Source organism: Mus caroli, unplaced genomic scaffold (assembly GCF_978045245.1).
Source record: "Mus caroli unplaced genomic scaffold, Mus_caroli_1 scaffold_12, whole genome shotgun sequence".
In the NCBI taxonomy this organism is placed as follows: Eukaryota; Metazoa; Chordata; class Mammalia; order Rodentia; family Muridae; genus Mus; species Mus caroli.
Window position 1 is genome coordinate 55,791,065 of NW_028227267.1, and position 13,191 is coordinate 55,804,255.

Sequence of the window (13,191 nt, forward strand, 5' to 3'; positions counted from 1 at the left end):
TTGGTTATAATTTAAAAAAAAAAGGCAATCCAAGGCCCACTTGTACACAGAAATTATTGCTATTTAACTTTATTGCTATTTAACTATCTATCGGGAATTATAATGAAATAAGGTCTGGAACAACGGATCGTATTGTGTGAGGCCTGGTAAGAGTCAGGACAGTTTGATAAAAGGAAGCGTGTTCCTCTGCTCGGTGGCCTTGAGCTTTTATATCATTTATAGAGTGACAGTAACCAACTTTTGGAGGCAGAGTCATACCTGGCAGCTTACTTAAGCGCGCTGTCACAGGTGACCGTCTTGGGAGAGTGTAGGCTAACGGATATTAAAATAGTTCTGGACAATTTACACTCCATGCTTCTAACAAGACTTCTCATTAGCCAGAGATCATATATAACCAATTATGTTAATAAATGATAGGGTCATTCGAGCCCTCATAACTTCCGAGGAATAATATAGGGCAGGCTTTTGATGGTGCTCCAAATCTGAGTTAAGATGGTCAAAAAACGGATCTTCATCCAGAAAGCTGTCAAACTTTGTGGGAAAGTGAATGGCCTCACTCGGTTTCTCTCTGTTTACTATTAATAGCCCAGGTCCTGGAATGGAAATAAAGGACGGGGCAAGAAAGCAAGAGGTGCCTAGAAGAGAGGCACTCCCTGTCTTAGGTGTGCATAGGTGTTCACTTGGAAGCCAAGGCCTCCTCTGTGATAAAGTTTCCAAAGACAGGACAACCAGCCCTGGAGTGGCAGGCCCTGCGGTACCAGCATTCACAAAGCAGAGGCAAGAGAATCTCATTATCAATGCCAGCTTAGGCTATACAGAAAGATCCTATCTCAAAAAAAACAAAAAACAAAAAACAAAAAAAACCAAGGGCTACAGTGTAGCTCAATAGGAAAAGATTTGCTAGTGCAGTTTGCTAGTGCAGTTATTGTGTTAGATTCCTAGAACTGCAGAAAGAAAAATGGAAGAGAGAGAGAGAGAGAGAGAGAGAGAGAGAGAGAGAGAGAGAAAGAGAGAGAGAGAGAGAGAGAGAACAGAAATCAGTGGATAGAAGTGCAGCGGTTCTCAACCTTCCTAATGCTGCAACCCTTTAATGTGGTTCCTCATGTTGTGTGGTGACCCCCTAAACATAAAATTATTTTCATTGCTATTTCATAACTATAATTTTGCTACTGTTATGAATTGTAATCTAAGTATCTGATAAGCAGGATATCTGATATGTGACTTCCTGAAGGGCATCACCTCCCCCACATACACGGGTTGAGAACCACTGATGTAGAGCATGGTGTGTGTGTGTGTGTGTGTGTGTGTGTGTATGTGTGTGTCTGGGGAGTGTGGAGAACATTTTCTAAAACTTTGCATAACTGCAGTTCAGACACAAAGAGTGAGTCCTGTGCCTTTGCCAGGGCAATCCATCTGTCACGTTCTTCCTCTTCTTGGAATGAGCCACTAATTTACTTGCCTTGGCAAATATTTCCAGCTTGGAGTATAATATTACACAGAATATAGACCCCATGCTCAGTGGGACCAGGCCCACATACATTCATAAAATTCTTGTTCATGATGGGGATAGCAGAAGTCTAGGCATCAAGCAGATATTGCAAATGGGCATAAATACTTTGGGCACACCCAAAGATCAGCTAGTTTAACACACTGTTCTTCTAGCTTCTCCTGATAATGCAAGAGCAAAATGCATTCAGGAAATGATAATGTGAGTCAGTAGGGCCAGGTGATGGGATGCCACTTCTAAGAGAGGCTGTGCTTCCCACCCCTGCCAGGCAACAGCTTCCCAGACCTCAATAATACAATAGGTAAGGATAACTTTCCCTGCTGGCTCCTCAATTCTCAGAGGGGCCCTGGGTCCGGCTGGAACCCAGCTGGCAAGCTCCTCGGAGAGGAAGTGACTTTTACTCTTTCCATATGTTGGAGTTGGAAGCAGTACCATCTGATTTATCATCGTTAATATGTAAATGGTGCTAATTTTATAGCCTGGGTCCTATAAACAGGACCCAGACAAGTCTTGTTAGAGGGAAGAGATAATTTGCTCCATGGTGACAGGGAATTTGTACTTGAAATGCGTTGGAAGGGGTTCTGAAAACACAGGAGGAGGCAGAGCCTTTGCAATCTATAAACATTCTCTTTGAAATCAAACAAAGATACTTTTGCTAAAGACCCTCTTGGCAGAAGGAACCTCAATAAAACTCTGTTTTCATGACATTAATTTAAGATAGCTGCATTAAGATAGCTAGGGATGAATCTGTAAGTCTGTAACGACTGACTTCCCATTAGACTCAGCCAAACCAAGAAGTGTGTCCCTAAAACTAACTTATTTGCAGAGCTGCAACAAATTCAGCTACAGAATAAACCCATTGTGTCAAAATTGGGCCTACTGGCTCAAAAAGGAAATAAAAGAATGGATATTTTCTCACTGCACATCTATTAGGTTAAGTAAATAACCTTCCTGTATATATGTGTGTGTGTGTGTGTGTGTGTATAGTATATATAAATATATACATATATATATATTCATATTCATTTCAAAAGTTCCGGTTATGCCATTTATAGAACATAGCTATAGCAAACAAAACAGAAGCAGTAGTTAGTCAAGGCATTTAAGGAGTTAAAATTATTTGGTTTGTCGTAGTTGAAAAACTTAGCTAAAGAAAAACAAAAACATTCACTCTAGGAAAACCATCGCTCCCCTCTCTCTCTGCATCAGTTGTCAAGACTACGCCCAAATGAAGACTTTTTCAAAAGATATCCCTGTCAGGCAAGAATAATTCCTGTCGAGTGTGGGAGCGATGAGTAGATAAAAATGAGGCCTGATGTCTTTTCCTGAAAGGCTTGGGTTAACAATCTCACTTCACTTCCTCAGGGCCCTGAAATAATTGTGGTTTGCCCAAGCTAGAAGTCTCAATTTTCAGGGAACGTGGCCATGTATCTAGGAGGAACTGGACCCGTTCGAATCTAAACCAATACTCCAGGCTCCTGAATGAAATTAAAGGTTAATATTCTCTTGGGACATCACTGCTTCCTTTGTACTTTAGGAATGATATAATTTAAAACATAGAAGTGGGAAGTGAGTTTGAATTAACTTCTATTTAATCTTCATCATAATTTTGCATTTGTGATGAGATTCTCTTACAGACTTGTGAGCTCCCGGGAAGCGTTTGATTGGCAGGATTGCCACTGTGAGTGAGTTGGTGAGAAGAACGAAGGTTCTTTCCGCTTTGTCGTGGAAGTGAGGTACTTGCTTCTGCTCCCTCTATAGAGGGAGGTTTGAGCCAGGCACCGTTTGTGGTTTCTTAGCCTCAGCTTTAAGATGTGAAATGAGTCTCAGGTCATGTTTCCTAAACGTGACGAAACACATTCGTGTTTGGAAATGGCCTTGCGATCACACAGAAGACTGCCCCTGTCGAATGTCATGTGACCTCTGCTCAGTATTCTTTCTCCTGTCAGATGTATTTCCTATCAAGATGGAGCGGGAGCTTAAATTAAAATAAAACTTTCTTTGTTAAGGGTCAGGAGTCCTGTTTCTTCTGCATCCCCACACCCCTCACGTGAGAGACAGCTGCAAGGGCAGCGGGGCAAGGTTGAAGGTCAGGCTCTGCTTTACACTTACGCTCTCCATGCCACGTCTTCAATCAAACAGGCAGTTGGAACCAGGAACAATCCCAACCAGAAGTACGCAGAGCTCAGGACCATAGTTGCCTGCAAGAAAACACAAGTCATAGCCTGTTATAGGGTATCCTCCCAACAGTGGGATGTGGTTGAATCAAGGTGGAGCATCCTGCAACATGGAAGCAATGGGAAGTATTAAATCCATCAGGAGGAGCCAGAGACAGCTGGTTGGCTCCACTGGCTCTCACCTCCCTTCTCTCGGTGTAAGACCTTGTCCCTGCTTTGGAACTTCAAGCTCCCTCTGGAACAGAATGCTGTTCTAATCCTCCATTCCCCCCCAGAGAGAGATGTTAAAGCCATCCTACTGTAGGATAAACTGCTCTCTCAGGCTCCCTATACCACTCTTACAGTGGCTCTCTTTCCTTCACTCCTTTCCGTGAGTTCAGCATCCCAGAGCTGACTGGCACAAAGATCAGTGGCTCTCTCCATTTGGAAGCAGAAGACATCCGTGCCTGAGACCCTGGCTTCAGGGCACTGAAATGACTTGGGATCTGTTATGGGTATGTGTGGCAATTATGGGCGGGTTTATTTGTTAGGTTTGATTTGTATCTTTGCCATTTTGCTGTCTCCTACTTTTTGAGACAGGTCTCAATCTGTAATGCAGGCCATCTTTAAATTCCTGATTCTACTGTCTTAGCCTATAGCTCCCAGGCCAGATGAGGATAACAGATGCACACCACTCACCATGCTGGGCTTGAGAAGACAAGGGGAAGAAGGCACAATGAGCTAGACATGGAGGCAAGAGAATCAGCTCAAGGGTCAGCCTGGTTATGTAAGATGCTGTGTCAATATCCCCTCCGCCAATGAGCAATAGCAGCAGCAACACAATTAACCAACCCAGACACCTCCTGCCAAAAGACAGGCAGACGGGGACAGAGGATACAGAGCATAGCTTTCTGTGGATTTCCTCATCCCCAGCAGGCTAAAGCCTGGGACAGTTTGGATTGGCAACACAGAGCCTGTAAGGCAGAGAGCTGCAACTAACTACCAGTAAAGAGAGACACTTGGGACAAGAGCAGAGGGCAGGATCAGCGTGTGTACTTAACAGAAAAGGCAGGGACTGGAGAGTCTAGGTACCTTACAGTTTGGTTTAGTGTAAACAACTGTGAGGAGCATGGAGCTGGCTGGCAACTGGCAAGGCGGTTTCAAGGGGCAGCTGTTAGGCTAAGGAAACAGAGTTGAAGAATGGCCGGGTCCTTCTGCTCCCTAAGTTTTCTTTCCATCTCACTGATACATTTTGCTAGAACTTAGTGTACAGTGGGGTGAGTGTCACAGGGGTGAGAGTCACACTTACTACATCACAGGGAATGCGGGGGCAGAGGGTCAGGGAGATCCTGGAGCAACTCCTGTCCCATGGATGCACACTGGTCCCAGCCTGGCATCCCAGCATCCACTCAGGCTGCCTTATTGCCCTCTCTACCTACAGGTCCCCTGTAAGAGTAATCTCACGGTGTCCCTAGTCAGGAGCACCTACACAGTCTCCCTGGCCAAGCCCACATGGGATAACAGCTTTCTGCCTCTGAGCTTCAACCCTATGGCTCTGTTTGTGGCTCTTGGCATTTATGACAAATATATTGACCCATGGTGACGTTTGGGGGTTGGGGGTTGCTGGGGGTAGGGGAGGAGCACAGCTTGGCTCCTGCCTTTCTCCCAAATTGAGAGTATCAACTTTTCAAAGAGACATTTAAACCTATTAAAATATGTGCATATGCTTTCCTATCAATTATTCCTCTCAGAATTCATCCCGAGAAAGGAAAGCATAAAGAAGGGAGTCGAGAGTGTTCGCAAGAGCGCTATACATGCAGAGACATTAGAAGGAATGTAATGGCCTCCTGAGATACATTACAGTCTGAAATGACAGAAACGTATACTTGCTGTATGGACACAGAGATGTCAAATTACATTGCTAACTAACCAGATGGGTTCCAAGACCCCTCTGAGAATCCTGTCATGGGGGCTGTGGAGAAGCCAGGGTAACTGGCCCAAGCCTCATGACTAAGCCCAAGGCATTCTCTCCAGAGGATGCCCAGTAAACATCACCCCCAAATACTGTGTCTGGGAGCAGAGAAATCTTAGCCATACACATAAGGGTCAATAGGTATTGATTAGGCTTCTCCGTGCTATCCCTCAGTAAGAAAACCAACCAACTAACCAATCAAACAAACAAACAAACAAAACGTTTCAGAATGCAAAGTCAGTGGAGTGGCCCATACTCTGGTCGCCTAGACAGGGTCTATCCCTTCACACATGCAGCTGCTTACATGACTGGGGAAAACACATGGAATGACACATCAAAGCCTGTCTGGGTGGCAGCAATAATGAGTTGAATCGTCATATTTCTCTGTCTATCTCTGCTTCCTGTTTTTCTACAGAAAACAAGTGTTATTTAAATGACAGCAAGGTCAACATTCACTCTAAACCAGACAACTGTTAGAGTTTGGTCTGCTGCTATGTATTCAGATGCTAAACTTTCTATCCCAAGACCTGATGCCTCAAGAACACGGTACACCAGCCTTTGTTGTGTAAACCTCACCTCCCAATTATAACTGATTGGTTAATGAAAGTTGCTGATAGCCTGTAGCTTGGCAGAGAAAGGTAGGCAGAGCTTTGGTTTTCAGGCTTGGGGTCTCAAGTAGGGACCACGAGGAGAAAGGAGGGAGGAAGTCGCCATGGGGTAGTGTGGACCATGAGCATGTCACCATGAGCATGTCACCATGAGCATGTGGCCTGATGAAGCAGGAACGGGGCAGCTAAACATATGGCAAGTAATATATTGGGGTTCAAGGCATGAACTTAGACAAAATAGCTTAGAAGATTGATGTCTGCACAGCTCCAGTGTTTAAAGCTTATTATAATTCTAAAGGTCTCTGTGTCTTTTATTTAGGTAATAGCTGGTTAAAGAGGAACTGCTGTATTAATTCCCAGGATTGAGTATTAACTACAAAATATTTAAATCACACTACAGGCAACCGAGGCAGGGTCTGGATTGGCTTCTCTGACTGACAGTCTTCAGAGCCCAAGGCTTCACTGTTACTATGACCAGGCTGGTGCCTGGTTCCTGAAAGGACTGGGTCAGCCTCTACTGTTGAGATTATGAGCAGAAACATCTGCTATACTTCTTGAAGAATTTGGTCATTCCTCAACAATGATGCTGTGCTTCAAATAAAGCCAGAAACTTAAAGAGAGTCAGTAGGTGCTGGGGGAGAAGAGGAAATGCGAACTTGGGTTCCCTCCCTAGAAATCTGAAGCCTCCTCCCAAATGAAGCAGATTTTCCGCACTACCATTGTTGGTTTTTAAAGCTTGGGGGCTATGAATATAAAGCCCATGTAACTGACAAAAGTGTGTCTCAGGAAAGTTGGAAGAATGTGGCAAGTGTGAAGAAGGCTACAGTTGACCTGTAGAAAAAGGGACTAAGGCTCGTGTGTGGCGCTGTACAGTGAGAGTCCCCTGAAGCACTGCATTCAGTCCTCTGCAGACCCTTTCTACAGAAGAGAGACACTGCACTTCTCCCAAGTTCCTGTTTCCAGAGAGGCATTACCCCAACCCCACCCAACTGAGGTGGTCCTGCCCTGGAACCCTGACCCCTGTCCTAACCACAGACCACCCCTCCATTCTCCCACCTTACCCCACCTCCACAAAACACCAGGTTCCAAGCAAACACAGAGATGCTGAGATTTCACCTCAGGAGCTTAGCTTCTGCTTCTACCAGAAACTCTAGACACCAGCTTCACATTTTAAGTAAAAGACATTTTGTAGAACGTGGCACGTAATAAAAACAGAAACACAGGAGGGAAGAAGATCTCCACCCTGCTTAACAACACAAGGACAGATTAGAATGTGGGCCGGAAATAGTCTTCAGTTGTGGTGTATGGAACCCTCTCCATCCCTTCCTTACCCTATTCTTGGAAAGTTATTTTTCCAGACACAGGCTAAAAGAGCTTCAGTTGTGTTTTTGAGGTCTGCCTCTCCAAAACGTTGATTTCTGTTCATGTGCACGTGAAGGGTTAAACCAAGTCTCTTCCCTTTCTAGGGAGAGTTGACCTTGTTGCTTGTTTCTGCTTTTTTGAAACAGGGAATTACTCTTTAGCCCTGGCTGGCCTTGAACCTCTGCTTCAGTCTCATGCCTCAGTCTTCTGAGTGCTGGAATTACAGGTGACCGCTTTATGGTGAGCTGTTTTAGGCAGGATGCTGACAGTTCTGTCTGCCCAGGGAGGTGGTTCAGCAGGGTACACGGGTGGGAGCTGTGTGGCCCTCGGGAGGCCTGGCTGACAGGCAGGTGTGCTATGCACACATCGCTGGCCCTGCAGTCTTGGTTCACTCAAGTAGATCAGCCTTAACTGGAGTATATCCAAAGGAGGACTGGGAAGTGCATGCTGACTGGTCGCAGGACAGGATGGAGGAAACCAATTCCTCACTGAGCGCTGTTCTCCTTCCTCAGTCCTCAGTTCTCAGTCATATCTACCCTTCCCCATGCAAAGCGACTATCTCAGCACAATGTTACGCTTAGATTTATGACAAAGGAAGATGACATCTTCTGCAGAGACACCTATAAAGTATTCACTCAGAAGCCCTGTGTGAGGCAAGTAATTGGCCCTGGAGCACCCTATTTCTTGTGATAACTCAGAAGCTACCTCCCACATACCACCTGATGGCCAAGAAATAGTCCACTGACACAGCTGGTGTGTCTGAACAATGGAGACTTGAACCCATAGCTGCCAGCATGAAAATCTGTCAGCTCAGCCTCCCTGTCATCTGTACCTGAGAGTGGAAGAGATTAAGCCACCATCCATTTCACTCTTACAAAAGTCACGGTGTCATTAAAGACATCTGTCTGGGGAATGCAGATGATATAAGACCCCAAGTACCAGCCTTAGCACTGCAAATAAATGGAAAATAACACCACATGAAATAGATTCTGATTTTCATTTGTTTTGATCTGTTTGGTTTTGTTCTTTGAGGTGGCAGTGGGGGGTGTCTCTCTGTATAGCCCTGGCTGGCCTAGAACTTGGTATATAGACCAGGCTGGCCTTGAATTCATAGAGATCAGCCTGCCTCTTCCTCCTTAGTTCTGGAATTACGGCATGGGCCACCACACCAGGCAGTAGATTCCTGTTGACAGTAGACTTTGTTATACTTTGTTGGTGGTGGTTTGACATACTTTCGTAAGCAGAGCACCAGCAAGTTTTATCAGTAAACCTTGTTGTTGCCGAATCCCAGATATGATTCAGGGAGTTACGCGTTTCTACAAAGCAACTCCTTGTCTATCCCCACCAGCAGACAAGGTGGTGCTTTCTAGGGCTTAGACCTTAAACACACTAAAATGCACAAATGTTAAACCCCACAGAGTTTTGGTTACTGTCTACATATGAGTAATGTCTGCTCACACCAAGCTATAAGATACTTCTGTTACCCCAGAGGGCCCTCCTGCGTCCGACCTTTCTAGCCAATTCTGTTTCACAAAACAACGGCTGTCTCGATTTCTGGCATTTTAGTGGTCTGGCTGATTGTAGAATTCTAAATGATTCTGAATGGCACAACAGTGTAGGAATTAGTTTGATCTGGCTGTCTTCACTCAACGTAAGGGCTTTGAGACAGAACCATGTTTCAGTGTGAATCTGTAATACATGCACATTCTCCCCTGCCCTGCCCTGCCCTGCCCTGCCCTGCCCTGCCCTCCCCTCCCCTCCCCTCCCCTCCCCTGCCCTGCCCTCCCCTCCCCTCCCCTCCCCTGCCCTCCCCTCCCCTCCCCTGCCCTCCCCTCCCCTCCCCTGCCCTCCCCTCCCCTCTCCCCCTCCAGTAGTCACTGTGTGAGTATACTGAATGCTGTTTTCTTACTCTCCTGTTGATGGACATCTGGGTTGTTTCCAGCTTGGGCCTGTTGTTAAGAACAAGGCGGTTGTGCAGGCCTCTGCACAGTCTTGTTTTATGGACGTATTTCCATTCCTTGCAGGTAAACACCTCAGATTGGGATTGCTCTGTCACTCAGGAAGTCTGGGATTTACCTCACAGAAGCTCCAGTGGGCCACCAATGGCTACACAAGCACAGCAGTGTGTGAGCACTCCAGTGGCTCCTTATCCTTGTGGTGACTGGCATTTAGTCACTCCAGTGGCTCCTGGAATGATGACATCATGCACAGAGCGAGGCTACTCTCTGTACAGCCACTACCCCTGGGATAAAGAGGAGGAAGCCCCACAAGAGAGGGGAGCTTAGGCCTTCTGAGTGAGTATGGTAGTTCACGCCTACTATCAATCCCAGCATCCAGAGGCTGAGACCAGAGGCCTGCTTTCAATTATAGGCCAGCCTGGGCTACATATAGAGTTCCAGGCTGGGCTGGCATATAGCATAAGACTGTGACTCAGAAAATTGGAAAATAACCAAGCAGGCAAACACATAAACAAGCAAATAAACACTGTAGGAGAAAAAAAAAACCCTGAAGCAAACAAGGCCTCTTTCCCCTCCAACAAACAACACAGGGTGCTGTTGTTCTGAACAGATGAGAAGACACTGCCCAAACAAGGTGCCAGCAGCAATTTTCTTACTAGATCATCTCTTAAAGCCTGCACATTCTTAATTGCTTTTTCTTTTCAAGTGGTCATATGAGTCTCCATTTTTCTCTTTGTGATCTTGTTTTAGAGAATGGATGGTTGGTTTAATTAAATTCCTGTATTATTATCTATAGTTGTTTGGTGTCTGGTAACTTCTTTCATAGCCCTTTAGAGATGCCTGAGATCCCCAGACCCATGGGCCCTCAAGTTTGTCACACACAACAGTGCAGTTCTGCATAGAACCTGTGCATGTATTCATAGACTTTAAGTCTTCTCTCAGTGACCTTGGCCCTTAATAAGAAGTAGGACCTCTGGGAACGGATGTCATGCTGTGTTATTTCAGGACCACTCTGTGCAGATTCAGTAAGGTTCCTTTTATTTCCCCGGAGAGTTCTCATTCACTGTTGGTTGGATCCCCAGGTATGGAATCAGCACACAGAGAAACTGAGGTCTAAATTTGTTTGGATGTGGAGAGACAGGGCAATTCTCACTGTATGGCACAGGGTGTGGAATCGGGAATTAAGGTGGGGTGACAGCGGCTGCTGACACGCATGGCTCTCCTTCTTAGGTGGAAACAGGGCGAGGCTAAAACTGCGTTGGCCAGTCTCTACCTCTACCTTCAGGAATGATGCAACAAACCAGGCTTGATGCAGGATTTCTGTCAGCTCCATCTCCCCTGTCGGCCAACCCCACCAAGCTGTGACTCCTCTGGCAGGGATACACCTGTGGCTTCCAGAAGCCATTGGTGTCTCGCTAGGGTCCTGTGCATGTGCAGGATATTGTGATTATTTACAGTCACAGCCAAGTCCTACAATCATCATTTCTAGGTTGCTAAGAGAAAACTGGAGAAAGGCCTTGTCTCAACACAGCCAGCTTTCTACATTCTTGAAGAAACAAGATGTCTACCAGTCCAAACTCCTGGTCTTCTGCAATGTTAGATCCAACATGGAAGCAAGCACGAACGAAGAGAGAGGGAAGACACTGTGTATCCTGTGAGCCCTGAGGAGGAAGATAAGCCTCACTCACCCTGTTCCTGATCAACTAACTGTGTCTGGAAAGTCCAGGCAGGGGCTGGGGCTGGAGTTAGCATAGCTGAAGCTATTCTCCTTCCTGGCAGAGCTGGCAGAGATGAACTACTTCCCTTTTGTCCATTCTCTGGGAACCGAAACACCTCAGTAACAGAGCAGCACGGGTTATATGCCAGCCATACTCACCAGTGATGATCTACCCACCTCCCCTCCCAAAGCAAACTGAGGTGATCAAGCACTGGGCGGATGCGCTGTCAAAGAAGAACATCTGAAAGGGCCAAAGAGCTCATCACGTGTTTCTGGGGGAGACACAGAGCCTGTGAGTTTTCCAGAGGAGCTGGGATTATAGTTTCTAAGAGCACTGTCTAAGTCCCCTTGGGCCACTGTCACAAATAGCAAAGGCTATGTGACGAAACAGTGGATATTCATCTCCTTGTAGATCTTAGGGCCAGAGGTCTCTGAGCTGGGGGGTGGAGAGCTCTTAGCAGACACCTGGCTGGTTAATCCACGCCCCCCCCCCCATGTGTGTATCACTTCTATTACATGTATGCTCAGAGAACAAGTTCCAGAGAGGCCCTGGCTGCCCCTCTTATGATGACACAGCTACCAGAGAGACCCGCTTCATGACTAACTGAATTTGCCTGCTCACGGTTCATCTCCTACTCCCAGCACAGTGGAAGTGATGACCACTTCCACAGCTGAATTTGGGAGAGAGGGGGTGCCATGAACAGTCAAGCCACACTAGACAGGGATACAAGGTCAGTTCTGCCTTTTTATTTCTTATGTAACTATGGTTTCTTAGCTTATTTCTCTCAAAAAAATGAATAAAATATTGATTGTATCAGAGGAGTGGTTACCTGAGGCCTAAGTGAGTGGTAAATGTGATTTTGTGCCATGGCGTCCAGCTATCAGACCTCCCCAATCTCTTCATAACGCTGACTCGAACCACAAGCCTTTCCCCTGCCCCCACAACATCCTAGGGGTGGCCAAGATGAACCTGAATCAAGTTTGAGAATAAATGGGCTTCAGAAGATTCTGATCTGCTGTGGTGACGTCAGCCACTGCGGTTCTCAGGTGGGCAAACCTGTGGAGTTGGGAGCTATTGAGTTCCTAAACCCATGTCACCCAGTGAATGGCTCACTGGTGACAGGAAGTAGTGTGGACAGTAATGGTGCCACACACAGCAATCTCAGAGCTCTCCCTAGCAAGGGTCAGCGCTGCTCATGTGTGCTGCTGTCCACCAGCAGCCTGGTTTTAATCAACGAAAGCAAACTTCTTATTGCACCACGCCAGACACTACTTATCTCCAAAGACCCTGCCAAGCACAGACTCAGGCGCTGCCCCGTGATGAAGGATGTTAGCTACTAACAAGAAAAGCGGAGAGAAAATGGGATAGAATTGCTCATGGAAATGTCTCCCCAATGCCCCACACCCCCCAACCCCCGGCAGACGGCGCCTCCTGGATTTCCAGCACAGGAAGGAGGAAATGCTGAGTGCAAACGATTCCAGAGCCTCAGCTGGGGCTGAGGACAGGAATTCCATAGATTTTGGAGCTGAGGACACCAGGCTTCCTAACAGACCAATAATGATCACCTCGGATGGGGACAGATTCTGCTCCTGCCTGGAGTGCTGGCGGTCCAGGTGTTGAAGGTGAGCTGTGATATGTGGCCTGACAGAAAGGATGCTGGGAAGGACCACCTCTCAGCCTCTGCTTTTCTAGCTGCAATGAATCGAGACATGGCAGTGGAAAACACGTGATTTACAGCATGTTCATTTGCACAAACACCCTAAATATGAGACATTTTACCCCACTGAAAAGCCTCTAGCATTCAGTCTCAACTACAGGTTTGGGAAACAGATAATTTCATATCATGGCCACCATTTTGCCTAACATTGGGGGCTTAAGGTAACCGGCCCCTTTGAGAATCCATGCCACAA

General features: G+C 46.4%; 1 protein-coding gene across 4 annotated transcripts in view; it reads right to left on the reverse strand.

Moving 5' to 3' along the window:
• Nucleotides 1-13,191, reverse strand: part of Atp8a2 (ATPase phospholipid transporting 8A2) — a 556,425-nt gene that overhangs the window by 39,757 nt on the left and 503,477 nt on the right. For all 4 annotated transcript variants that reach the window (XM_021182071.3, XM_085828704.1, XM_029469106.2 and 1 more), the window contains exon 34: nt 3,620-3,708. In XM_021182071.3, the coding sequence (XP_021037730.1) occupies nt 3,620-3,708 (89 nt within the window). The remainder of the gene's footprint in view (nt 1-3,619; nt 3,709-13,191) is intronic.